General features: G+C 54.7%; 1 protein-coding gene across 2 annotated transcripts; it reads right to left on the bottom strand.

The window, feature by feature from the left end:
• Positions 1–55: 55 nt before the first annotated feature.
• Positions 56–27,776, bottom strand: TARS2 (threonyl-tRNA synthetase 2, mitochondrial). Of its 2 annotated transcripts, XM_048827977.2 has the most exons (18): positions 27,623–27,776; positions 26,697–26,887; positions 25,717–25,840; positions 21,548–21,669; positions 19,335–19,452; positions 18,026–18,090; positions 16,780–16,858; positions 16,033–16,179; positions 15,471–15,569; positions 13,223–13,389; positions 12,343–12,505; positions 12,050–12,187; positions 10,990–11,067; positions 9,784–9,884; positions 6,663–6,767; positions 6,064–6,136; positions 5,874–5,988; positions 56–768 (listed from the first exon to the last, which is right to left on the bottom strand). In XM_048827977.2, exons 1-18 carry the CDS (start codon positions 27,692–27,694, stop codon positions 620–622), a joined length of 2,106 nt encoding a protein of 701 aa, XP_048683934.1. In that variant the 5' UTR covers positions 27,695–27,776; the 3' UTR covers positions 56–619. The 2 variants fall into 2 exon arrangements, with proteins under 2 accessions (XP_048683934.1, XP_048683935.1); XM_048827978.2 differs by lacking the exon at positions 6,064–6,136 and having other exon boundaries at positions 631–768.

Here is a 27,776-nt window from a genome sequence, read left to right as displayed (position 1 = left end):
GCGGTGTGTCCAGGGTACAATCGGCGCCAGTAGCCACCACTAGTGACACACTGCCTTGACTTGATAACACATTTTAATCGGCCCAGGAGACCCGAGTCCGCGAGAGTGAGGCTGAGTGAGTGACCGGAGCCAACAGGCCAGGCCTGTATGTCCCAGGAACCATCTTCCTCTGGCCGGAGGCGGGCGGGGGGGGTCCAGCCCCTGCTACGCTACAGCATCAGCGCGCATTTCTTCTCCCCGTCTCACTGGCGGGGGGGAGGGGGGGGGGGGAGGGGTGCCTCTCAGTAGCCGCCAGCCCCTAAAGCGGCTCCTGCCCTTGGTCTGTGGAGTGGATGCAGCGCCGGTAGATCGCAGGAGTGTGTAGGGTTTGCACCGATGCCATAGGGCGACGGACATCTGGAGAGCAGCTGGCATAGCCTCCCTGTGGCACCGAACCCGTGGCAAGGGCTAGGGCTAGTCACAGATGCCTGACACCCATTGGCAAGCCCAGCCCAATCCTACGGACCAGGCCACTGGCACCTGGCTTGTCCGCTCCATCACCGACTCGGACAGGCAGCCGCTCATCGCCGCCTGCTTCCCCCGGAGAGGCGAGCCCACGACACGCCCGGTGGGGACTGGCTCAGAACAGCTCCTCGGCGTTTCTGAGCCGGGCATCCCGCAGCTCCCGCAGCCTGAGCAGTACCTCCTGCAGGTCACGCTGCCCATGCTGCCTGGAGTTGCGGGTGCGGACGTTGACGGTGCGGCTGGACAGCTCCTTCCTGCCAACCACTGCAAGAGAGACATGGCGAGGCTGATTACCCCTTCCTCCCCAGCCCAGCGCACCCCGTGGCAAACTCCCCTGCATGCAAGGCTCCATGCCAGACCCTACAGTGGGTGGCGAGGGGCATCAAGGCACCCAGCAAGGCCCTCAGAAGCATCAATCTCCCCCACAGGCAGAGATCAGGGGAGGGGAGGGACCCAGTCCCCCTGTGCGTTGCTGAAGGGGGACAGGCCACCAGGTCTGCTCTGGCTCTGTTCCAGTGCCCACCAGGAAGTGAAGCAAGAGGGCTCTGGTCATCAGCCCAGGCTACGCGATAGAATGGTGCCCAGGGAGAGCCATGCTGCAGCCTGCCCATGAGAATAAGGAATGGGGGCGGGTGCATTCAAAGGCCATCAATTATGTCTCCTGTTGCCCTCACCCCGGGTCAGCAGCTGTAGCGGAGAGGCCAAGACTGACCCCCGCCCTAGGGGGGTCCCTGCAGGGCAGGGCTGAGGTATGTGGACAGGACAGCATGGGTGGTGGGGGGGGGGAGACAATTGCTGCACCCCATTGGTGGCCAGAGGATCCCAAGCAGCAGGGCTGTCATGGTAGCACTTTCGGGAGCTGGGAGCCAATCCAGCCCCGGGGGAAGCAGCTGCAGTTCCCAGGCAGGGCAATAGGAGGCATCCCACTCTCCCCAGGGCTGCAGCCAGGCAGATGCACATAAAGCCACTTCTCACGGTAGGCCGAGTGAGATGCAGCGAGGTCCTTGTTGCTTTGGCCGCTGCTAATCAGCCCAAGGCAAATGGAGGAAGCGGTGAGCTGAGCCAGCGTTACCTGGAGCTCATCTCCAGACCCAGAGCAGCCGAAGCGACAAGGGAGCCCGGCGCGTTATCTCCTCCCGCCAGGTTCTGCGGAAGGCTGCAGCTGCCGAGTTCAGTGTTCCCAGGAGAAGCCTGGATTTCCTGAACTCAAGTGCAACCCGAGCCCAGGCCCTGGCAGGATGAGGTGGGACACAGAGCTGTTTTGGTTTGTTTAGACAGCAAGAGGGATGCTGAGTTCTGAGGAAGAGTCACCCCCTGTCTCCTGACACAAATCCAGGGCTGGGAAAAGTCACCCCCATCCAACTGCACAAAGGGCTTTGAAATCCTAACTGAGCCCAGACACTGAGCTCAGCCTAACTTCCCCAAAACATCTGGCTAATGGAAGGGCTGAATCACAAGCTTTTGGGACAAGAAGAGCCTGGCTGATCCTGGTCCACCACCAAGCCAGCACGGGGCCTTTTCCCACAGAGCATTTGCAAGGACTTTTGTAACATGGCCCAGGCCACGCTGCTTTCGTCCCTGCCCTCGGGACCCTGTTCCACCGGCGACTAGCAGCATCCAAGAGCTTGCTAGGCCCTTTGCAAACCGGGGAGAGACCGCTCTGCCCTGGACAGCTTCCAGGCCAAGCCATTTTCCATCTCCTTCAGCCTCTTCTGTGGTCCCTCTCCTGTACCCTCGAGGCAGATCCTCGGTGCTAGGAGAGCCATGCACAGTCCAGAGGCAGAATTAAGCTCCCCTTTGCTCCCCTGACTCTGGGGCCGGTTGCAGGGCTCGCTCAGCCTCCCTCCAGTTGCTAACACCCTGGGGGGGTTGAAGGTGGACGAGACCCCAGCCAGAGATCCACACAGTGCATCCTAGCCATGCCCCCTCTCTTCTTGCCGCCTGGTGAATCCTCCTATCTGAGGGCGACTCTCCACAGGCTGCACCCCCTGGCTGTGCCGTGGCAAAGCCGCCCCAACCAGACAGCTTGGGCCTGAGGAGTTTCTACCTTTCAAGCATGAGCGGAGCTGGACAGAGTTAGCCGAGTCACTACCATGGGGACAGGGGAGGCAGAGCGGTCTATTTTTAATGGGACTGCGACAGTCACAAGCAGCGCAACCGACTCTGACTAATCAAAAGGTTCCCCATTTTTCTTGGTCCTTCGGGGCCGGGACTGTGCATCTGGGTCCATTCAGAGCAAAGGCCTGGATCTTAAACACCTCCCCCCCCGCAGATATCTGCAACCCAAGAACTGCAGCCTTGATGGAGTGAAACTGACTGGAAACCAAAGGAAACCTGCCCTGTCAGCCTGTCTCATCCCAGCTGAGTGAAGGGCAATGGGGAAACCAGCAGTATCAGGAGTGAACTAGATGGAGACGAAGATTTAAAAAGCCACCTGAGGGCTTTGGACACGCAGCTCCCATTGGTTGAGTGTTCAAACCCCTTAGACAGCTCAGACAGCAACCACCTAAAGGTCCTTGGGGTTGGAGTCGAAGTGGCCTAGTGGAGAGAGCACAGGTCTCGGGGCAGCTCTATACGTAACACGCTGTCCCAGCATAGCTGCGCGGCCGTAGCACTTCAGTGTAGACGCTCTAAGAGCTCTCCCGTCGGCGCAGCTCACCCATCTCCACGAGAGGCGGTGGCTGTGTTAACGGGAGAAGCTCCCCACTGACAAAGGCTGTCTACATGGAGGGCTAAGTGGGATAACTATGTTGCTATGGAGGGTGGATTTTTCACACCCCATGAGCAATGTACTTATACCGATATAGGCCTATAGTGCAGACCAGCCCTCAGGAGAACTGGGTTCCAGCCCAGCTCTGCCACTGGCCTGTAGGGTGAACTTGGGCAAATAACATCCCCACCCGTGCCTCAGTTTCCCCATCTGTAAAACAGGCTAATGATACGGACGCCCTTTGTAAAGCACGTTGCACGCTCTCCAGATTATAAAAGCTAGGGATTATCATTAACCGGACATTGGCTCTTAAAACTTCCCAACCTCAATTCCTCCAGACCCTCACTATCTGAATTCCCCTGCTATTCAGAGTTACAGCCCAGGATGGGGCAGTCAGGACTCCTGGGTTCTGTGTTCTATTCTCATCTCTGCCAAACTCACTATAGGAGACAAATAGGTTAGATGAGCAGGGTGCGGAGAGCTGGAACTGGGTTTCCTGCCAGTGGTTTGGCCAGCTACCGGCCACCCCAGCCTGTGCCAAGCAAAGCATGCCAGCATCCCATATTTTGCCACAACCACTTCCACACCTGCTAGGAGAGAGCTCCGTGTGCCCGCAGAGAACTGGATGAGTTAACAGCAGCCGAGACTCTGACAGCCGATCACTCACAGCTGAGCAAGGAAACAGGCCCTGAGGTACTTTACAGTCACTGACCACTGAGGTCACAGTGGGTTTGGGGTTTCACTTCATCTCCCCCCGCCCCCATCTCTTACACTTTCCTCGGGATCTCACACTCGATGCAGGCCAGTGGCCAGAGCATAAGGCTGGAGGCCAGACACTGTTGCCTCATACCCCTGGTTCCCCTATCCTCCCTTCTGTGGTCTTGGGCAAGTCCTACCCACTCCCTGTAAGCGGCTATAGCCTCATCTTACAGGGCAGCAACGGTCTCATTCGTCTACGCAGCGCGTGAGTTAGAGCAGCCTCAGGGTCACGGCTTGTAGGCCCTACCGTAATACACCTAGTTCAAGGTCACTATTAGTCACTTCACCTGTGCCTGTTGGTGCCAGAGTAACAGACTGGGGCCGAAAGAGGTCAGACGAGCAGGGAAGGGCTGGAGAATCCAGCCAGCAGGGGAAGGGCATAGACGTGTATTATAGATGTGAAGCATTCATTTAGAAATGGAAGAGATCGCACAGAGCTAACGAGGCGTGTTCCTGACACCAGTGGGATGAGTGCTTCCCAAACCCGTCTCAACACAGACTGGCCAAGAGGGTCCCGATATCTCCTCCGTATCCGGGTTCATTTTAACCCCAGCTTCCTAGGTTCCACACAATGGCAGGGAACAATAAGCCTTCAAGCGATTTACATGGGGAGAGTGGAAGGATCTGGGGTGGCAGCTGCCATGGCGACAGCAGATTTGGGAGGAAAGGCCTGTAACCAGGTGACACCGGAGAGCCAGGCACAATAACTGAGCCTAAACTAAGCAGCGTGTTCACTGGCTGAAGGCAGAGCCATTCTGGCCAGCTTCCCTAAGCACCATGTGCCATTCCACACACTGCAAGCCCCAGTACAGCAGGAACAGCTGGAATGGAAGGGTGGCCAACACATTGGGTTGGAATTCAGGAGAGCTGGGTTCAAATCCTGGCTCTGCCATAGACACTCAAACTCTCCAGGCCTCAGTTCCCGCCTCTATAAAAATGTGAAGAATAATCCTTCCTTTATCTAGTAAGGCCATGAGCTCTTTGGGGCAAGGACTGTCTCTGGCCCTATGTGCAGCGCCCAGCATGGTGGGATCTTGATCTGAGTTCGAGCAGCCTAAGGGTTGCTCTGAGTTGGGGCCTCGCCTGCACTACCATAATACACCTAGGCCAAGGTCTGCGGTAGATCCTATAACTCACTCCCCCTGTGCTAGTTGTTGCCTCTGTGGGACTAGGGGGAAGTTGGCTTAGTAGCCTTTGCTTCCGTCCCCACTCCCCAAGGGATGTTGGGGGGGCAAGGAAAGGACCCTCAGGGGCAGAGTAAAGCCTGCCCCTTTCCCCACAGCTCCCTACGAGGGCAGGGCCGTGCACCTACAGCCCTTACAGCCTGTGCGCCAGGCCCTCCCTCTGCTCTCCAGCGAGGTCGACGTACCCAGCCGGGGGAGACGCCACGGACGAGAGAACCCAGCCAGGAGCGGTGACTCCTCTGATGGGTTCGCCACGGGGCTGATGGGAGGGGAAGGATGAGTGCACCGCGGCCCCAGTCTCAATCTCCTCCAGCCCAGATCCTGGATGCACGAGAGTGCATTCTGGGGGAGTGCGAGTGACAGATGTTGCCATGGAGATGGCTGCACCCCCCCTCCACTGCCCATGAGTGAGGGGGAACCTGCGCACGAGAGCTCCTCCACCCCACCTCAAACAGGCGGCAGTGGGAGGAGCACCCTCTGGCCCAATGGTCCCAGTTCTGCTGTTAGTAGCAGTGCATTAGCAAGAGGGCTGATGAGGGACAGAAATCATCTCCTGTAACGAGCACCTGTTGCATCAGAGAACGGGTGTTCAGGGGAAGCGTGGTCTCATTTTCCTACGCCCCAAGCACGGCTGTCTGGTTGTGGCCGAGCGAGCCTCCAGGGACAGGTGGGACGTGGTTATTTTGGGATGCCCTGGCTCACACCCTTGCTCTTACCCAGCTGGAAGTTGTACTGAGCCAGCTGAGCTTTCCGGATTTTCCGGTTCAGCGTGGCACTCCAGTCGGCATCGACGTCCGCCGTGAACCCTGCCTGGTGGAACGTCTCGCGGACCTGAGACACAGACAGACACGCGTCAGAGATCCCAGCCACAGACAGCGCAGGCCGGGCCTATCTCTCGCCACTCACCTCACGGGCATAAACCTCTGTGTCGGGTCCGACCGGGATCACCATGACTTGGAACGGGGACAGCCACAGAGGCCTGCAAAGCGAGGGAGAGGCTGAGTTCCCTTCGCTTCGTTACACAAGAGCCCTCTCCTCCCCATCCCCTGGCATTTCAGTGCTGGGCAATCCCGCTCACCCGAGCTTTGTCCGTCTTCCAGGCCAATGCAGGATGGGTCACTAATGCACCGGCAGCCCTGGCCAGCTTGTCTGCAGGGACTAAGCCCAACTCCAGTGCATCTAAGCGCACAGGCCACGAATGCTTAAGCAACTTGCCTGACGTCACATGGAGGTGGGAGCAGAACCTAGGACTCCAGCCCCCTGCTCTGCGTACAAGACCATGCTGCATCCCAGAGGGCGAGCCCTGGGCATCTGGCTACCTGGCTTTTCTTCCTGACTCCTCACTGCAGTCTCTTAACAGTAAATGCCCACCCAGAACCACGCTTCCGCCGACTGCCCCCCGGCGGGTCTTCACTGGACAGTCGTAGCAGAAGGGGAACCTGGGAAGGAACCATAGGGTGAGGGATTCCCGATGCAGGGTTACGAGCTAACACAACGGTCCTCACCACTTCCGGCTGTAGTTCTCAGCCAGGACGGCCAGCATCCTCTCCACGGAGCCCAGCACCGCCCGGTGGATCATCACTGGCCTCTCGGACGTGCTGCCATCTTTGCTGTGGGTGAAAAGGATCATGGGAAGCGGTCAACGGGCACTGAAGGTACAGAGCGATGAGCACGCCCCTTCCCCATGCTCCTGTCCAGGGGTCTGACGTGACACACAAAAGGAGAGAAGGAAGTAAGAGTTCTGGGGCTGACCCTGCCTGCAATGTGTTTACATTTGATGGAGATACCACTCGAAGTTGCTATAGCAACAAAGTGGCTCCAGAAGCAGATGGGGAACAGTAACCTCATAAGCCACTCCTGGGGTTGTTACAGGCACAGTGCCCGTTGACGTGAGCAGGAGCTGTGCCTGTAAACACTCCAAAGGGCATGGAAATGTGAGATCACCCGCTTGCCCACCGCAGAAATGCAGCCACCTCTAGGGCGAGACCGTTGCACCACAATTTGCCAAATATCGTTTTGTCCCTCATTCGAAAGAGGAAGTGAATTAATTTCCAGCTAATGTGAAACGAAGTTCTCAGGCAGGTCTAATGCGTCAGCTTTTCTGGGACGTGGCCAGAAGACCAGGGTTAACGCTTCAGCTCTTGCAAAATGTATCAGGTGCAGTCAGATCTTCAGTTAAGGGCTCACGGTTCCTGGGGTGGGATTCTCCTAAATTCCCAATGCTGGCTGAGCTCTGCTCCTGGGGCCATCAGCAGGAATTTTGTCACTAACATCAACAGGAGTAGGGTGAGGCCAACACTGAGTGCTTATGAAAACGCCACGGCCTGATTTCCCCTCTCTAACTACCCCTGACGTGTTCCCCTCTTCAGCTTGGAAGGGCCTGGAATTGCAGGAAGAGAAAACCGGTATTTATAGGGTGCTTTTCACCACAAGGATCCCACAGCACCGTATCCACTTGGCTTTATATACCTACGGTGCACCATACAGGGATCGCTCCATGCGCCACCGAAATGCGGTCATCTCTGGGGCGGGACACGACAGCTGTTGAACAGCGCATGGCAACAGAACATTAAGATGGGAAACAAAGACAGAATGGGGACAAAACTAGCCAGGAATAAAGTGAAGCTGGAAATGAGAGGAAGGTTTCTGACCTTCAGAGGTGGGAGGGACTGGACCAGTCTCCCACAAGAGGCAGGGACAGGGGGGACAAAGGACCTAACTAGTTGGAAGCTAGAGCTTGACCTGTTCGTCAATGGGGTAATAGGAGGGGGTTGCCTGCGACAGCAGGGGACTGGATTTAATGACCCAGAAGGTGCCTTCCAGTCCTAGGTTTCTAAGAACAACAAAACCAGATGAAAATGCAGAGGGGATTCAGAATGTATCTTCTATTGGCAAGATTTGGCCAGGACTAGGGTTGTATCATCCACTGGTGGTTATTAAAACTCTCAGGCTGGATGTACTGAAGGGGGCTCAGGGAGACTGGGAACCCAACAAATATCTTCTCATCTCTTTTAGGCTCATGGGAAATCCAAAGTTCATTGCGTGTTTTGCTAACATTACGGCCGGTATCTTGGCTGACACACCAGGGATTGAACTGGGACCTCTGGATGTTCAGAAAGCCTTTGACAGAGTCCCTCACCAAAGGCTCTGATGCAAAGTAAGTACCCACGAGAGAAGGGGGAAGGGTTCTCTCGTGGATCAGTAAATGGTTAAAAATTAGGAAACAAAGGGCAGGAATAAAGGGCCAGTTTTTACAGTGGAGAGAAGTAAATAGTGGGGTCCCCCAGGGATCTGTACTGGGACCAGTCCTATTTAACATATTCATAAATGATCTGGAAGAAGGGGTAAACAGTGAGGTGGCAACGTTTGCAGACTATACAAAAGAACTTAAAATAGGCAAGTCCAAAGCAGACTGAAGATTTACAAAGGATCTCACAAACCTGGGCGAAAAAATAGCAGATGAAATTCAAATGTTGATAAATGCAAAGTAATGCACATTGGGAAACATAATCCCAACGCTACATACAAACTGATGGTGTCTAAATTAACTGTCACCACTCAAGAAAGATCTTGGAGTCATTGTGGTTAGTTTTCTGAAAATATCCACTCCATGTGCAGCAGCAGTCAAGAAAAACTGAGAATGTTCATCTTAGAAAAGAGACGACTAAGGGGGGATATGATAGAGGTCTATAAAATCATGACTGGTGTGGAGAAAGTGAATAAGGAAGTGTTATTTACTCCTTCGCCTAACACAGGAACTAGGGGTCATCAAATAAAATTAACAGGCAGCAGGTTTAAAACAAACAAAAGGAAGTATTCCTTCACACAACGCACAATCAACCTGGGGAAGTCACGGCCAGGGGATGCTGTGAAGGCCAAAAGTATGTAAGAATTAGATAAGTTCCTGGAGGCTAGGTCCACCAATGGCTATTAGCCAAGATGGTCACAGATGCAACCCTAGGCTCTGGGTGTCCCTAAACCTCTGAGTGCAGGAAGTTAGGACAGGATAACAGCAGATGGATCACTCAATAATTGCCCTGTTCTTTTCATTCCTTCTGAAGCACCTGGCACTGGCCGCTGTCAGAAGACAGGACACTGGGCTGGATGGACCATTGGTCTGATGCAGTATGGCCATTCTTATGTTCTTAAAAGCATGAGCTGCTTGAGCTGACAAACCAAGGCACCCCAGACTCGTATCCTCTAGGGATCAGGCACCGAGGGGGAGCCGTAACACACCTTCCCCACTGGGCTACATCAAGACCCCAACCCCTTCAAACGCTACCCCACCCCACGATCTTAACTGGCTAGGATGTTGGGTTTAAGCGCTTGTCTACACAACACTTAGCTTGCGGCAAACTGGGAGCATAAATCTACCTTGGGCTAGTCCGCTGTGCGCTAAGCGTCCATGCAGCCCCACGACTGTGCACGACAACTTTCCTACTGTGCTTTGACATACCCTGCTTGGAAAGGCGGGTAGGTCAAAGCGCACTAAAAGTTTTTAGTGCACGGCGGCACCATATACACGGACGGCTAGCGAGCAGCAGGCTAGCACCGGGTAGGTTTACACACCAGCTTGCTGCACACGAACTGTTTGTATAGACAAGCATCCCATAGATCTTGCTATACCTGATGTACGTCAGGTCGAACCGCATGGGCATTTGGAAGTCCAGCTGAATGGTGGCACATTGATGGTATCGGCCCAGGGCGTCCTTGATCTGAATGTCGATCTGAAACAGCACGTGGACGTGGGTGAGTCACCCATTTCCCAACAGATTCAGAGTTTTGGTTCCTCAAGGAACCTTGCATAGTGGGGACAGCACTTTAAACAGAACCCTGTCTCCATGGCGATACAACTCCGCTTATCAGTGCGGGACAAAGGTCATTACACTTTATCCCCTCCATGCTATTTATGGCTATAGCCGCAGCAATGATCTGGGAGGGGGGGAACGGACAGACTTTCCTGACCAGCAGGGATAAGCCCAGACAAAAACCCCAGGCTACAGTCTCAGCTCCAGCTGCCGATTAAGTCCCAGGAAACACCGAGCACATGGCTGACCATTTGTTAGGACACCTGTACCCTGCGACACTAGACATTCGAGAGCCATGTTTGCAAAGATTCATGGGGCCCAATCCTGCAGCTCCTTGCACATTCCATAGATAACTACTCCCGTGAGTAGACCCAGCCCAAGGGCCCAATAGATTCCTGCACAGGTGAGTTACCCGGACAGCTCACAAGTTAATCACACCAATCGCATGAGTAAAGTTACTCACATGTGTCAGTATTTTGCAGTACCAAGCCCTTAGTCATCCCTGATTAAATCCCACACAATTTGCTGATCCTTTAAAACTTTGGGTGGGAGGGGATACGCATAAACAAGATAGGGTCCAATTCCAGGCCCTCCATTAGCTTCTACTAATTTGAGCTGTTTTGTAAATTAATCAAAATTAGAGCCCGTCTGTTTTAAGACACTCGTGCAGCTTCATAAAACAATTGTGCCGAGCTAGTCCCAGTGCTTTCCATCCCCAGATCTCTGTGCCTCACAACAGAGGGCAAGGATCACCAATGCTTTCGCTCAACCACAAGCGTTGGGGTTGATGCAGGAATCACTGGGCGAGTTCTCTGGCCTGTGCTAGGCAGGAAGTCAGACTAGAGAATCAAAATGGCCCCTCCTGCTCTTCACATCCAAATCATTACTCTCGTGCTGTAAGTGGGGAAACTGAGGCAGAAAGCAGGGACATGACTCGCCCAAGAAGGCAAAGCAAGTTGGTGACAGGCTCGGGACCCAGGAGTCCTGGCTCCAACCACGGACGGTGGATCGAACAATCACTAACCTTTGGCCCATAAAATGCTCCGTCGCCTGGACTGAGCTCCCAAGGCTGCCCAAAATCATTGAGGCTTTTCTCCAGTTGCTGGAAGACAAAGGCGTCAGATCAGTAGATGCCTTTTGCCCCAGGTCGCTCCTGGATACATGGTCAGTGCCAGCTAGTCACAGGGTTGATTCAATATTGAAAGTCACAGCAGGAGACAAGAAGCCACCAGCATCTACCCTGCCAACCAGCTGTGACCGCCACATGAGCAGCATCTTCTGCACGGTAAGTGGACCCTGCCTCGGTGGATGATGCTGTAGCAGACGGGTCTATTCAATGCTGCTGCACTACGAGAGGTGGCATGCGGACCCAACCACAAGGGTCTGTGCCAGGCAACTCCCCCAAGTGCTGCTCTGTGCCACAGAAAATCACTCAGACCCAACCACATCAGCCTCTCGCCACCTGCAACAGCCACCACGGTGCATCAGCAACCTGGGGGGGGGAAGCAAACACCACGGGCAAAGCCATTTATTACAGCGGCGCTTATGGATTCCAACTGAAATCAGGGCCCCTGCTGCGCCGGGCATAGCACAGGCCCTGGCTGAGATATGGGCCCCGTCATGCCAGATGCCTAGCCAAGCCCAGGGCCCCCACCGTGCCAGGCGCGATGCTGACCCAGAGCAAGAGAGTCTCTATTTAGAATGCAAATAGCCCAGGCAGGCAAAGGAAGTGCTGTTATCCCCATTTTACAGACAAAGGGGAAACTGAGGCACACAGAGATGACGTAACTTGCCCAAGGTCACAAGGGAAAGTCAGTCGCAGAGCTGGGAATTGAGCCCAGGTCTCCTGAACCCCAGTCCAGAGTCTTAACCACAAGACCGTCCCTCTGCTTAGCACTTAGTTCAGAGTGCCAGAATGCAGGCTGGAATTTCACCAGGACACTTGGGCTCTAAAACCCCGAGCAAGGGGTGGACAGCGATTGACCCCGCTCAGCGTGGGACACCCACGTCTCAGGGTGTGGGAGGTGCACAGGGCAGTGCTAGACACATGCTGCGTTCACTGGAAAGGGGGTCGTGTTTCCCACCTGCTCAGCCTGCTCCCACACGTGAGCGTCCCCCATGAACCCTTCCGGGCGCGTGGAAAGGTAGAAGCGGAAGGAGAAGCCGAAGACAGAGTACACGGCCTGCAGGAAATCCAGGCATCCGCCGATCTCGCCTTCCAGCTGGGAAAGGAACACACCACACAAGGAGCTTGGCGGGACGGGACGGAGGGCAGCGCCCATCCCCAAGGAGATGGGGGCGTGTAGGGAAGGATGGTTTGATAATTACCGCCCACCCCCCACCCCCCCCCTTGGGGTACCTGGCTCCACACACTCACCTGGCCCAGGGTGCAGAAGATGTGAGCGTCATCCTGCTGGAAACGCCGCACCCGGGTCAGGCCAGTCAGGGTCCCCGAGGACTCGTTCCGGTGCAGCACCCCGAAGTCGGCCAGGCGGAGGGGCAGCTCCCGCCAGGAGCGGGGCCGGTGAGCGAACATAAGGCTGGTGGGGCCGAATGACGGAAGGAGAGAAATCAGAGCCAGCCCTAGCCCCGCTGAGAAGTGCACTGAGGACTCTAACAGGGAAGGGAGCTGCTGAACTGCCCTCGATCCAGCCCCTGCAGCTGCTTCTCTGGCAGGAGAGCCAGGACCTCAGTGGGAAGAGGGTCCCTCCCGCCCAGCAGCCAGTCAGGGGCCTCAGAGGGGAGAGAGCTGCCAGGGATACACGGGACACCACCACTGGACACCTCCGTGGCAGTCTGGACGAAGAGGCCAAGGCCTACACGTGCTATGGAGACAGAGCTGCAAGAGCAGTCCCTTCTGGTGCTGCCCACGCTGAACAGGGGCTCTTGGGCATCAGTGCGACTCCAAAGTGGATCTCTGGTCTAGACCCCAGGGCTAGCAGGCTGCAGATTTATTTGAAATACATGTTTTTAAGAAGTATCACCACCTCCCACTCCCATCCGAATTGCGTTATGATTTTGTGCCTGAGATTTTAACCATAGGCAACTATTTTACAGTGCTAAGCAAAAACCCAGGACAATCCCCAGTCAGCCCCGCTCTACCCAGTAGACCCTACTCCCCTCCCCGAGCTGGGAATAGAACCCAGGAGTCCTGACTCCCAGCACCCCCCCGCTCTACCCACTAGACTCCACTCCCCTTCCAGAGCTGGGAACAGTCGAACAGCCAGCCTGCAGCAGACCTTGGGTGCCTCGCTCACCAGTGACCAGGGCAGTTCATTGGCTTGAGGGCGAAGGTCTCGTTCTCGACCGGGAAGCAGAACATGTGGTCACTGTAGTGCTGCCAGTGGCCAGACAGCTCCCACAGTTTGGCATTATAGACGTTAGGGGTGACCACCTCCGAGAACCCACGTTTCCGATACTCGCTCTGCAGTGGGGGCAGAAAACACAGACCTGAGACACACTGCGCCCTTTACAGTGAGAATGCTCCTTAGCAACGACACAGGGCTTCACATCTTCCAATCACAGCCCTCACTCACAGCCCCATCCTCCTTTCCCGGGGGAAACTAAGGTAGAGAAGTAGAAATGACTTGTCTAAGGGTCACAGAGAATGATGGTGGGAGAAGTGGGATTACAATAAATGATTACTTACTTTGGTTCTTTGGGGTGTGTGTATGTATATAGAGAAAGAGAGAGAGTGCGAGCGAGAGAGAGAGAGACAGACACAGATAGACAGACATATAAATAGACAGACACACATTCCACCCTTGGTACACATATACCCAGTGCACTCCAGTTCAGATTTGTTCAGCCAGCAGTGTCTTTTGGGGGCTGTGCCTGGAGCCCAAATGTCCTCATGGTTCCAACTGAGGAACCTTAGGTATCCTTTGCTTAGGTATCCTTTGCTAATACAGAATCCATCTGAAAGCAGACTCCGTAGTAGTGGGGAAGGATCGTGGAGTACATATGGACAACACATCTCCAAGTACCATAGTTACAGTAAGGTAAGAACTGTTGCAGCTTCAATTGCTTGTGTGCACACACACACACTCCCCATTTTTGCTGACTCACAGTCAGCGTCCTAGATCACAGTAGTCCACCTACGCAATGGCTGTACGGCAGCCCGAGGAAAAAGCATCGATCTTGATTCTTGCCCTATGTTGTAATGCCAGATCAGCACAAGCACAGAAGCCCAGGGAGCTGCCCTACATATCTCCAGTCCAGGAACATTTCCCAAAGAAGCACCAGACATTTTTTGTGCTCCCGGAGAGCGAGCTGTTGCACTCACTGGATAATTCATAGCACAGCGGGATACAAGCAAAGATCCAGCTAGAAAGTCTCCATGCGGAAATGGCCTGACTTTCCACCCCGTCCCCATAAGCTACGAACAACCTTGAGGATACCCTAAAAGACTCGGTTCTGTGTATGCAGGAGAAGAGCGTCCTGGGAACATCTAGGGTGTAGGAGCTTAGCCTTACCTACAACGAGTCCCCCAGGAATTTGTGGCTTCTGCTCACAGCCCCAGTCCAATGGGCTAGATTGCACAGCCTCCTGGGAACAACGTGTCGCTCACACCAGGAGCTGGTGTGTCCTGTGAGGGGATGTCTATGCACCTGTCTGTATCCCACGGGTTCCCCACTGGGGAGCGGAGTTTGCTCATAGTTTTATTGGGAGCCATGTCCCCCGCTTTTTCTTTGTGGCTAGGTAGGGGAGGAGAGGAAGGGTGGCCCAGGGGTTAGGGCACCAGCCTTGGAAATGGGAAACCTGGGGTTCAATTCCTGCTCTGCCACCAACCCCCGGTGTGGCCACAGACAAGGCACTTAGCCTCTCTGTGCCTCAGTTTCCCCATCTGTACAATGGAATAATAGCACTGCCCTGCCCCACAGGGATGGATGACGATAAATACATTAACTGGTCTACAGTGCTCAGACACTACAGCGCTGGTGCTAGCCAAGGACCTACGACAGACAGGCCCGATGTTTTTTTCCAGCATGTTTTTTCCAGATGGGAGCAGGGTGTGGACACCCCCTAGGAAGCCTGTGCGACTGGGACCCAGAGACAGACGCCTCCAAGATAACGTATGAACCTACCTCACTGCGAACTGGAGACCCAACCTCACCCAGCTAGGTAGGGGCAGCCACGCTCCTGGCCTAGCACAGTTCCCTGACCCGTGTGGCTCGGGCCATGCACTCCTCCCTCTCCCCAAGGAAATCCATAGCAGAGCCAGGTTAAAACACCTCGGGTCGTGCTGATCAGGGAGCCAGTGCTGGAGCATCACATACGACGACTGTGCTGGGACCTGGTGGTGTGAGTCTTCTCCCAGAGCCCGGGCTAATGGTCACAGCTGCACTGAGGTGTTTGGGACAGGAAGATCTACAGGACATCACACGGCGAAGGAATCACAGCACCACAGAAATGCAGGGCTGGAAGGGACCTCGCAAAGTCACCACGTCCAACCCCTGCGCCGAGGCATGACCAAGCGAACCCCAACGCGACGGCTGCCCGTACCTTGATGAAGTCTATCAGGGTGTTGTAGATGTGAGTTCCTCTAGGCAGGAAAAAGCAGCTTCCAGGACTCAGCTCATGGAAGAAAAACAATTCCTGCTCCTGGGGAGGAAATAAGAGAAGGTCCCCTGGACGCCGCTCCGAGGAGACAGAGTGTCTACGCACGATGACCCCCTACATGGGGGCTGGACCCAGGGTCCTAAGGGCTAAGCCCGGCAGCTGGAAACAGCAGCAGGTTCAGAAGCCTCTTCTGGGACCCATAAGATGGAGACAGAGACGTGGACTTTGTTAAGGAAGGAGAGACGTGGCACGGCAACGGAAGACAACGGCTTGCCCGTGCCCAAGCTCCGAAGAGAGCTGCGTCTTGCAGGGCACCTCTCCTACCCAAGGGGCCTCCAATCAGCAGGGCAGGTACTGATGGCTCCAGGCCTTCGTCTCCAACGCTTCCATGCCCTTTATCCCTTCCCTGTTCAGAACTGGGGACAGTTAAGCCAGTGGGTTGGGCTGTACAGACACAGACGCTGCTGCAACGACCCTGCCCGTGGGTGATCACGCCGGCTCCTACCTTGCCAATCCTCCGGTGGTCCCGGCTAGCTGCCTCCTCCTGGAGCTGCTCCCACTCCTCCAGCCGTACGGGGCTGGGGAAGGAGATCCCGTACACCCGCTGCAGAGACTCCAGAGCGGGGTCTCCTTTCCAGAAGGCGGAGGAGCTCTGTTGAGAAGTGGGAAAGAGAGCTAACACCACAGGAAGGCGTTGAAGGAAGAGAGGGCTGAGCTCCACACTGGCTGGGACAGGGTAATCTGGGATCAACACACCGTTCTACTGCCTACCACTCCAACAGAAAAGCAAAAGCTTATGCTTCTCTTGGAACAGCATGGTCCAGTGGTTAGGGCTGGGAGTCAGGACTCCTGGGTTAGGCGCTATGGTGATGGGCTTGGTATAAAACACCAGGTGCCAGAGTCAGGAAGAGAACCTGAAACGGACTCACTGGGCGACCTTGGGCAGCTACATCCCTGCTCTGTGCCTCGATTTCCCCACCTGTAAAACAGGGATGGTACTTACTCCTTTTCTAAAGCACTTGAAGATCCTCTGACAAAACACAGCTAGTGTTCAGTGCAAAGCAAGATCATATCAGGCATTTCATATCAAAGGGCTCCACCCTCCTGCTGGGATTTTTACAGCTGGGGGAAAACAGAGGCACTGACTACCCTAAATTCATGCAGCTTGCCCAGGGGCAGAGTGATACCCCCAGCACACCACGCTCCCTCCCACTGGTGCCAGCAGCTGAGCTTGGCTGGGGTTAGCACTGACCTTCAGGATCTTCAGCGCTCGGATCTTCCCCGTGTGCCTGATGTGGGGACCTCGGCAAAGGTCGATTAACCCCCCGCACCTGGGGAAAGGAAAGGAGATAGGGGTTCAGAGCACAGACAGAGGTCTAGGGGTGGGGTGAGAAATGCTGGGCTGGAATGAGAGAGCAGAGGGGGAAGTCAGAGGATGCCCCAAGTGGTCAGAAGGGGCCAATGACCTAGTGTGTTAGCTCCACTTGTACAGCACCTAGCGCAACGGGGTCATGGTCCGTGACTTGGGCTTTTAGGCACTCCTACAATGCAACTGGCTCACATGAAAGGCACTCGGGCGTCACCCCCATGGGTGCAGGATCAGAACCTGGGCCAACGTCTGCGAGTGGATTCACACCTACCGCTCCCACCCAGCTGTGCAATCGGGCACGAGGGCAGGATCAGGCCCTTAGCACTTCGTGCCCGTTCTGTCACACTCCCTCCCATCATAGCACCCGGACCCACAGCCCAGCCCACAGAGGCGGGGCCCAAGCCCCCGCAACACTCTCACTTTCCAGCAGTGACGGTCCCCCCCGGCCCTGCCCCCTGCCTTTCACGGGAACGCCTGTAGCAGCCAGCGGTGAGTTTTTCCCAGCCACGTAGTGGGTACCAGGAAGTCACGGTGCCACCGGGTTGAGAGAGGCACATAGATCCGGGCCTGACCACAACTCAACTTCAGAGAAGCATCAGGGCGTGGCCGTGCTTAAAGAGGGTGGAGCTGCGAAGGGTCACAGATGCAGCAGGGGAAAAGTAAGTGTTCAATGGAGCTGGGGGGCCGAGGGGCACCCGACAAGCGCCATCTCCCCTTTTCGGGGGGGTTGGAAATTGGTTTGTTAAGTTATGTTGGACAATCACTGCTGGTGGCCAAGGACGGTAGGTGAACGTGACAAAACAATCCTGGCTAGCGCCGCGGTGGAAATACTGCTGCAGGGCAGCTCGTTCGAAGCCCACCACCGGAAATCAGTGTAAAGAGTTCCGTGCACGAAAGCCTGACTGTGACTGTCGTGTAATCAGCGGGGACACAGCATGGCCAGTTGTGTGTATGAAGTGGGATTCAGACAGACACACACTTTTTCCTGACCACTGGGGCACGGCCTGGGGGACAGGGCACTTTCGCCCCAGGGCTGCGAGTCTGGAGGAACAGGGGTCACAGATCTCGCCCTGCCCACCACTCCTGGGTGCGCTGGGGCAGTCGCACGGACTGCGGGGCCCTTGCTCACCTGTACACCGTAGCAGCCGGTGACGTCACTTTCGCCTCAATCACCTGCAGCTTAAACTTGTTGTACTGGGGAAAGGAAAAGAGGAGAGTGTAGGGCCAGCGATCACGATACAGCCCACAGATAACTAGCAGCTCATCTACTCTGAGCCGTTGCTCTTCATGTTTGTTATGACAGTGCCCAAGGGCCAAACAAGAATAGGGCCCTCTCGCACCAGGCACTGTACAGAGAGACTATCAGACAGCACCTGCCCCAAAAAGCTTCCAATCTAAATGCCACTTACAGAAGCCCACAATTCTAGCATGCACATCCCTTCCACCATCTCGCCCCAGCAAGCTGCTGGGCCCATCAATGCAGCCAGCACGCTCCTGAGGACAGAGACTGGCTCTTCACTCACTACGTGGTGTGCCAGGCAGGCATGCGGTGCTAGACACGGGAGTTAGAGGCAGGATGGCCCAGTGGTTAGAGTTCTAGCCTGGAACTCGGGATCACTTCCTCTGCCACAGACTCCCTGGATGACCTCAGGCAAGTCACTTGTGGCCAGATTTTAAAGGTCTTTTTGGCTCCTAACTCCGGTTGATTTCAATAGCAGTTAAGTGCCCAAATACCGTTAAAAATCTAGGCCTTAGTCTCTGTGCCTCAGTTTCCCCACCAGTAAAATGGGGATAGCATTGCCCTGGGTAGAGAAGATGGTGAGGTGCTCAGACACTGCAGTCCCAGACAGGTTAGATATACAGATAACACCAGCTCTTGAAAGAGGGCGGGGCTGGCTGGATTGAGAAGGCTGGGGAAGATGACAGACGTACTCTAAACTGAGTGGGTGCAGGCAGTAGAAAGGCAGGTTATTAGCCCCTGGCCAGCTCATAGGGCAGCTCTGGAAACCAAGCCAGCCTCCCTGTGTACCCCAGAGGCGAAAGACCTATCCCAGGGGACTAAGGATGGCACCTTCCTGACCAGGCATTCACCAGGGCTTTGTGGAAGTATGAATCATAGAATCTCAGGGTTGGAAGGGACCTCAGCAGATCATCTAGTCCAACCCCCTGCTCAAAGCAGGACCAATCCCCAATTTTTGCCCCAGATCCCTAAATGGCCCCCTCAAGGATTGTCTAGTCCCAAGTGATAGGAGGCTCCCATCACTTCTCACAGGGGCTGCTGGGACTCCTGCAGGACCTAGTCAGTGACATTATTTGCACAACTGTTTACTTGGCCCCAGGGTTCTGTGTTACTCCCACTTCTGCCCTGAAACTGATCCTGAGGCCCTGGAGGGAGGGGGTTTCTGAGAGCAATGAAATATACAAACACATCTGTCCACCTTAAATAGCTCCAGCAGGTCCTCTCGGGACACTTCCAGCCTCTCGAAGGGATGCTTCTCTCGGACGATGGACTTGCATGCCTCCTCCAAGGCTGGGAGCTCACTACCCAGCACGGTTCTGCAGAGAGCACGAGACATTTTTAAAGCCCCGGTTACAGAAGAATTGAGCCGGGACTGCAGATCCCGGCAGGTGGCCAGCCTGAGCGAGCGTCCTTAGCAATGCGTCTTCACCCCCATGTTTGCACCCATTCCCCATGCACTGCCAAGTCAACACTAACTGCTGCAGGAAAGGACCCAGGGACAAAGCTTGGCAAAGGCCAGACATTGGCATAACGGCCGGGGGCTCCAGGGAAGCAGAGGCAGGCACGGTGCTGCGGATGCAGCCTCGTGGTGTGGAGCATTTCATGCTAGTTTATCCCAGGATGCCACCTAGTGGAAGGGAAAACAAACAAGCCCACGTGACAACTGCAACTCAGTGTCATAGAGTTTAAGGCCAGATGGGACCATTAGATCTAGGGATGTAAATATTGTTTAAAAAAAGTACCCGTTTAAACTATTTAAATGATATTGGTTAACCGTTTAATTGTTAACCAGTTCAGCCAGCAGAAGGGGGCGCAGCACCGTCTGAAACCGGAGAAGCCTGGTTGCACGCGCGTGGTGTGTGCGTGTGAGATCCCAGGAGCCAGGGCAGAGGCAGGGGAAGAGGGGGCAGGCGGGGGGGGGCACATGCAGCAGGCTCTTCTGCCCGGTCTCACGCTTCCCACCCCACTTTGGTCTGCAGTGCCCAGCGCAATGAGCCCACTGGGGGCAGCAGCCGCTGCCGAGCGCAGGGAAGGCAGCAGGGATTTGGGGGCCCATCAGCAACTGGAGCAGACTCGACTAGGGCAGGAGCATCCCGGCTGCGGCTCCCCCCTGCCTGGCTGGGGATGTGCTGCCTGGCACGCGTCCCAGCAGCGACCACCACCACCTCCCCCAGGTACCTGCTGCCCGGAGCAGCAGCCGCTGGAGATGGGGGCAGCCAGGCAGCACCTGATTTAGCCGATCTGCTTTAAACGTGAACTGCAATATATTAATGGTAAGACTAGTACTCGTCCGTTAACCGTTTAATACTTTCCATCTCTACTCAGATCACCTCGTCTGATCGGCCCGGCACCAGCCAGAGAACCCACCCGCACGCCCCTGAACCGAGCTCAAGCGTTTCAGTCCACAGGAGACTCAGCTGCGTCACAGGGAGAGAACAGAAGGGGCAGGTGCACCAGAGGCCCCTGCTACGGCAGGGAATGGATGAGGTGAGATCATGGGCGCTGACTTTTGGTTTTTGTCAGTGGGGGCCCCACATGGCCCTGCCCCCACTCCCCCAAAGCCCTGCCCCCACTCCCCCTCTCTCTGCTCCCCCCTCTTGGTGACTATCTAGCTCCTGCCCCCACTCCCTCACTCAAAGCAGCAGAGGAGGTTCCCCCTCCTCAGGGTAGGAAGGGTTGCCTAGTGGTTAAGGCACAGGCCTGGGGCTCAGGTGTTCTGGGTTTGATTCTCTGCTCTGCCACAGACTCCGTGCTTAGCCTCGGGAAAGTCACTTCACCTCTGGGTGCCCTAGATCCCACCTTCAAAATGGGGCTAATACTTCCCTGCCTCCTAGGCTAAATCCATTCATGGCTGTGTGGTGATAGGGGCAATGGAAGTATTCAAGTTTTGACATTCGCAGCATCCCCCGACAATGAGTTCCACAGATTGACTGTGCGTTGCATGAAGAAATACTTCCTTTTGTTTGTTTCCTATCAACTCTAAGACACCTTAAAGTATATTTCCAGTAGATACAAATGTTATCACCTTTTTCCAATGGTGGTGTGCTTTCTTTTCCTATTAAGTTACTCAGTAATTAGAAATAAAGTCTTAAATATTGCTATCTATTTATACAGTGCATTTTATATTTCTCCAGCACAAACGAAAACACACTCCAGTTCAAGGTATTAAAGATGGAAAGATTAAAAACAAATTTAAAAATTGAACTTGCATTTACAAATGACTGATCTAAAATCCTGTTTTAGCTCTGGAAACAGTTCAGTTTTAAAATATAGAAATCCTGAGTATGTATCTACAGTGACCCAACTGGATGATTCTTAACTGTGTCTTAATGAAAATACAATATGACGCTATCCGGATGCCAACAGGCCTTCTGCTGGGATGCCCAGCTAGGCTTCCCCGGCCCCTCTTACCGGCCAGCCAGATACATGTCATAAAAGAAGCCACTTTCTGTGCTGGGCCCATGACACAGCAGGGCTCCGTAGACTCGCTCTGCTGCTGCTCCAAGGACGTGGGCGCTGGAGTGCCAGAAAACCTGGGGAGGAAAGAGACCTGGGGTCACGTGGAAGGCCTGCCGCACCCCACATGGCTCCGGCCCATTGGGATCCCAGCTCCAGTGACGACTCAGAGCACTGGCTTAATGGAGACACCCTGCAGCCTCTCACATATGGGGTGCCTGCTTGTTCAGAGAGGGAGCCCACGTCCCTCGTTAGCTGTCTTTAGGGGGCCTGCCTGTTCCCAGGAGGCAGTGTTATCTAGTGGATAGAGCACTAGACTGCAGACTGAAGTCTCGTGGGCTCTATTCCCACCTCTACCGCTGTGTAATATTGGGAAAGTCACTTCAGTTGCTCTGTGCCTCGGTTTCCCCATCTGTAAAATTGGGAACAAGATACTGCTCACATTTGTAAAGCATTTTGAGAGCTAGGGACTATTATACTCATTATACACGCTGTTCCTTCTCCCTTTTGGCTAGCTTTAGCCACTATTTGCTTTTCCTCTCTGCCTAATTCCTTGCCCTTGTCCCTGGCCTGGCCGACTCCTGTCGACCAAAACTTGAGCGGCTAATTTTTCAGCCTTTTGCATCTGTGCTTTTGGCAGTGCAGTTTGTGCCAGTCAGATACCCAAGTGCAGGAGTCACTGGCTAGTCCAGCATCTCAATGACATGCATTGAGGATTAAGAGTGTAAGATGGTGGCCCACCTGAGCCACTGCTTCCCGCAGCTCCCATTGGTCGGGAACGGCGAACCGCAGCCACTGGGAGCTGCGAGTGGTCGAACCTGCGGACGCGGCAGGTAAACAAAGCGTCTCGCGGCCTGCCAGGAGCTTGCCCTGAACAAGCTGCAAACCAAGTTTGGGAACCACTATTTTAGAGGATAGTCAGGAGAGATGCTTTTGCAAAGGACAGTTAAAAAGAACACTGATTAAACCCCGCTTCCTTGGTGACCCCTACACTCCAGCAGGTGCATTAAAGCAGTAGTTCTCAACCAGGGGGACATGTACCCCTGGAGGTACGCAGAGGTCTTTCAGGGGCTACATCAACTCATCTTGATATTTGCCTAGTTTTACAACAGGCTACATAAAAAGCCCTAGCCAAGTCAGTACAAGCTAAAATTTCGTACAATGACTTAAAGAAAAGGAGGACTTGTGGCACCTTAGAGACTAACAAATTTATCTGAGCATAAGCTTTTGTGAGCTACAGCTCACTTCATAAGTGAAGCTTATGAAAGCTTATGCTCAAATAAATTGGTGAGTCTCTAAGGTGCCACAAGTCCTCCTTTTCTTTTTGCAAATACAGACTAACACGGCTGCTACTCTGATACAATGACTTGTTTATACCACTCTATATATTATGCACTGACATGGAAGGGCAGTATTTATATTTCAATTGATTTTATTTTATAATTACATGATAACAATGATGAAAGTCAGCAATTTGTCAGTAACTGTGTGATGTGACACTTTTGTATTTTTTGGTCTGATTTTGGAAGCAAATAGTTTTTAGGTGAGGTGAAACTTGGGGGTACGCAAGACAAAGGAGATTCTTGAAAGGGGTACAGTAGGCTGGAAAGGTTGAGAACCATGGCACTAAAGGGACAGATTCTAGAAGCCACAGAAACGGCCCAGATTATCCACTGTCCTGGCTCCCTTTTCCTACCACCAGAGGGCTCCTTCCCCACAACTGAATGCCAACTTAGCTACTTTGTCACTAGATTTAGTGACTTTTTGGTTTCCCTAGTAAGAAAATAAGTGTCAAAGTGACCAGTGACAAATCGAGCAACTTTTACTGCCAATTACAGGGACATTCAGAGGAAGACGTCACCAACATGTATAGTCACCAGCAGCTCGACAGTGTTAATAAAATCCATTCCGTGCTCTTCTTACTACGTTCTGCTGGACACCAAGTCAAATGTCATTACGTCTCAACTGAGCATGTCCTCGGAAGAAATCGCATTCCAGGGCTGCTTGGGCTGAGACCACTATAATTGGCAGGCGAGGAAAAGATGTTCGTAGAGGCTAATTCAATACGTCGCTAGGGCCAGGTGCCCTTTGGAGAGAGCAGCACATTAGCTGGGCTTGTTTTCACCCAAATATTCTTCCTCATCGCTCCGTAGTAGGTAGCACAGCCTGTGATGGAGGGTAAGATGGCTAATGAAGCGGGCAGGGCGGGCGAGGCAGGTTAGCCAGCGAGGAGAGCCGCACGGATGGAAGGTGGGGTGGGATGAGACAGGGCCATGTGTCCCAATGGGGCAGCGGGTACTGTGCCTCCAGGGAGGAAGCCCTTACTACAGGATCAAAGGTGGAGTTAGCTTGATTTTGACTCCCCTTTACTCCTTCCCCTGGCTTGGCCTGGGGTTAGCTACCCAGCTGTTCTCAGAAATTGAACTCAGAGCGGGGGGGGGGGGGAAGGGGTCCGGCTAGTGGATTTTTGGTTTTAAATCTACTTTCTTGGCTCCCTGCAGTGCCGAGCTCAGCTCAGGCGAATGCCCTCTTCCCCCAGCTCTGAGTCCTCCCTTTCACTAACCTGTTGGCACAAATCCAAACTGGCAAGAAAGGCCGAGGCTGGGCTGAAATTCACCGACCTGGGCTGCAGTGTACAGAGCGCCCTTCCCAAAGAGCAGAGGGCCACTAGCTCACGTACAAACCTTCAGCCCTCTGCTAAGTAGGCTTGGAGAGGGGCAGAGCATTTAATCAGGGCCAGGTGAGGTTCTACCATTGCAGGCAGGCCCCCTTAAACGGGTGGAAATTGGACTCTCAATTAGACAAACAGCAAAGTCCATACGGCTGGGGTTTGTAAATACTCCTCCACTTCCCCTCTGGATCAAAATGTTGTAATTAAAAACACAAAAAACCACAAACACCCAACCCACCCACCCCCAGTTGCGATATCGTGGTGTAGGTTTATAAACGCAACACACATGATTAAAGGGGAAATATTCATTAGCCCCAAAGCAGAGGGTCCTTCCTACCAATCGGACACATTTGGCAGGTCATAACCCCAGCCGTGCTTAATTTGTGCAGGGGCTTGCCGGGACTAAGGGCAGCTGAGCCCTGGCACCTCTTTCATCACAAATTAAGTACTGGGCCATACCTAAACCTGCAAAATATCCTCACCCCACTGCAGCCCAGGTCAGCTGGGGTTGGTTAATTTCAGCCAAGCCTCGGCTTTTCTTGCCAGCCTGGATTTGTGCTGACAGGGTAGTGGAAGGGAGGACTCAGAGCTAGGGGGAGTAGGGCATTCGCCTGAGCTGAGCTCGGCGCTGCAGGGAGCCAAGGAAGTAGATTTAAAACCAAAAATCCACTAGCTGGACCCCTTCCCCCTGCTCCCAGAGTTCAATTTCTGAGAACAGCTGGGTAGCTAACCCCAGGCCAAGCCAGGGGAAGGAGTAAAGGGGAGTCAAAATCAAGCTAACTCCACCTTTGATCCTATAGTAAGGGCTTCCTCCCTGGAGGCACAGTACCCGCTGCCCCATTGGGACACATGGCCCTGTCTCATCCCACCCCACCTTCCATCCGTGCGGCTCTCCTCGCTGGCTAACCTGCCTCGCCCGCCCTGCCCGCTTCATTAGCCATCTTACCCTGCATCACAGGCTGTTCTACTTACTACAGAGCAGCGAGAAAGAACATTTGGGTGAAAACAAGCCCAGCTAATATGCTGCTCTCTCCAAAGGGCACCTGGCTTTAGCGACATATTTAATTAGCCTCCGCGAACTTCTTTTCCTCACCGGCCACTTATAGTGATCTCAGCCCAAGCAGCCCTGCAATGCGATTTCTTCCGAGGACATGCTCGGTTGAGACGTAATGACATTGACTTGGTGTCCAACAGAACATACTAAGAAGGGCACGGAATAGATTTTATTAACATTATTGAGCTGCTTGTGAATGATTTTGTGACTATACTCGCCTGGGCATGCGCGCGTGAGTGTGTATATTTAATTCTCTGTTGACTTCCCCGGAAATTTTGTTTAGTGACATTTTTGACTCTTTTGAGCTCTTAAACAGCTACATTTAGCGACTTTTCAAGGTCTGTCTGGTGACTTCCTGCTATGTCCCAAGGGGACAACACTGCGCCAGATATCACTCACCGCCTGCCCCTCTGGAGAATCAAAGCCCAAGAATTCCAAGGCGGCATTGCTTTCCAGGGGGCGATCCAGGTCGTACAGAGCCCCGTTCACCCTGGCAGCCACCGCACCCTCAGCCAGGCCCCGACTGGGAAGGAGAGAGGTAACAGAACACACTTCAATATAGGACACGTGACCGGCCAGTCAGTAGCTCACGAAAGCTTATGCTCTAATAAATTTGTTAATCTCTAAGGTGCCACAAGTCCTCCTTTTCTTTTTAGTGCTGGGGAAAGGACCCTGGAGCCAGGTCTCCGGCCCAATTACAGCCCAGGGTGAATACGGGTAACTGTGCAGAGAGTTCTCCCCCGGCACCCCTTTCCCTGAGCTAGAGGGATCATGTCTCCAAGACCCATTCATACCTGGACCCTCTCTGCTTAGGCTGCCACCAAGAAGCCGGTTAGCACCAGCTCCAAGGACGGGCTCTGCAGCCTGGACACCCGCCAGCTACAGCAGGCAAACCCACTTCTAGTCGAGCCACTCCTCCTCAGCGAGGTGCTCTGCCCACGCCTAATGAGGGCTGCTGGGGCAAAGGCTGCACACTCACCCCAGCCGGGGGAAGGCCCCCCAGCTTATGGGCCACCACTCGTGCTGTGCCCCAGGCGGGCCATGGGCAGCAGCGCCTTTCACCTGGGCCCTCTGGTTTTAAAAGCACGAACCGCCTCTATAGCAGGAGCTCAAAGACCCAGCTCCGTTAGCCATCGTGTTGCAGGCTCCATGTGGGCCAGCCATCACTAGAGTGGGACAGAGCCACACGGAGCAGGTGAGAGTTACAGGAACAACGTTCGGGGTGTGGGGGGGGGGGTTCAAAGGAGGAAGTCAGGTGCCCAGAGCCCAGCTGAGCGTAGCCAAACCGGACCCCTAGGGGCGATGGACTCAATGCAAACCAAGGGTTTTGAAAGCAGACAACTGTTCATAGGGCGAAAACGTGCAATGGCACCCAGTACCCGATTTGTGACGCCACGTGATACGGCGTGGTTCTTAGGGACTCTCCTTCCACCTGTTGGCCATCGGGCAGGGAGATCTGGATTGGCCCACCTGCCTTCTGCGCCCGGTCTGCACATCGCTCGTCGTAGGCAGCCTTTAGCTTCTCGTACAAACAGAGCCGCTCAGCGAGGTGGGGTAAGAGAGCGCCTGTCTGGAAAAGAGCCACAGAGGGACTGGAGGAAGTTCATAATGGGAGTGGAGTCTAGTGGATAGAGGCTGGGCATTGGAGTCAGGACTCCCGGATTCTCTCTTCCCAGCTCTGGCAAGGAAACGAGAGAGAGGGGGGAGAGCTGGAGGGGACTGGGAGTCAGGACTCCTGGGCTCCTCTCCCAGCTCCTGTTGGAGGAACAATGTTTAGCGATGAGAGCAGGGTGTGCACTGAATCACAGAACTGGAAAGGATCTCGAGAGGTCATCTGGTCCAGTCCCCTACACTCATGGCAGGACTAAATATAGTGCTTTGGGAGGGGGGTGAGACGGACTGCAGGGCCGGGGCAGCCTGTACAGCTCCGAGCACCATGGGCCCCCAGCTCTGCTGGAGCCTCTTGGTGCCCTTGAGATACCCACAGTCCCATAGGGGGCACCAGGCTTCTGCAATGCAGAGCCCCCTCCCAAGGGGACAACACGCTCACGGTTCACTGGCCCAGGCAACCCCCCCGCAGCAAAAAGCAGCCACAAACACCCCAGCCAGCTCGGCCTAGCCCCATGGAGCTCCCTGGGGCGGGGTCACCTTCCCGGCCTGCCCCAGAGCCCAGTCCCCAGCCCGCGCCGGTTGCCCCGCGGGCCCTGCTAGCCCCCAAAGCGCGCGAAGGGCCAAAGCCAGGCGCAGCAGAGAGAAACGGGCCCGGGCAGGGAGGTCGCACGCTGCAATGCGAAGCCGGACGGACCTTGTACCACCGGCGGCTCCAGCCGGGGCCCTTCCCGGCCAGGATCCTCCCCCAGGGCGAGAGGAGCCGCATGGCCCCCCGCGCGCTGCACGGCTGGGAGCTCGGCTCGGCTCGGCCCGGCCCGGCCCGCCTGGGCGTCCCCCCCCCCCCGGCC

Source organism: Caretta caretta, chromosome 24 (assembly GCF_965140235.1).
Source record: "Caretta caretta isolate rCarCar2 chromosome 24, rCarCar1.hap1, whole genome shotgun sequence".
In the NCBI taxonomy this organism is placed as follows: domain Eukaryota; kingdom Metazoa; phylum Chordata; order Testudines; family Cheloniidae; genus Caretta; species Caretta caretta.
The sequence above is the reverse complement of the archived record's forward strand: the minus strand, read 5'-3'. Positions and strand labels throughout refer to the sequence as shown.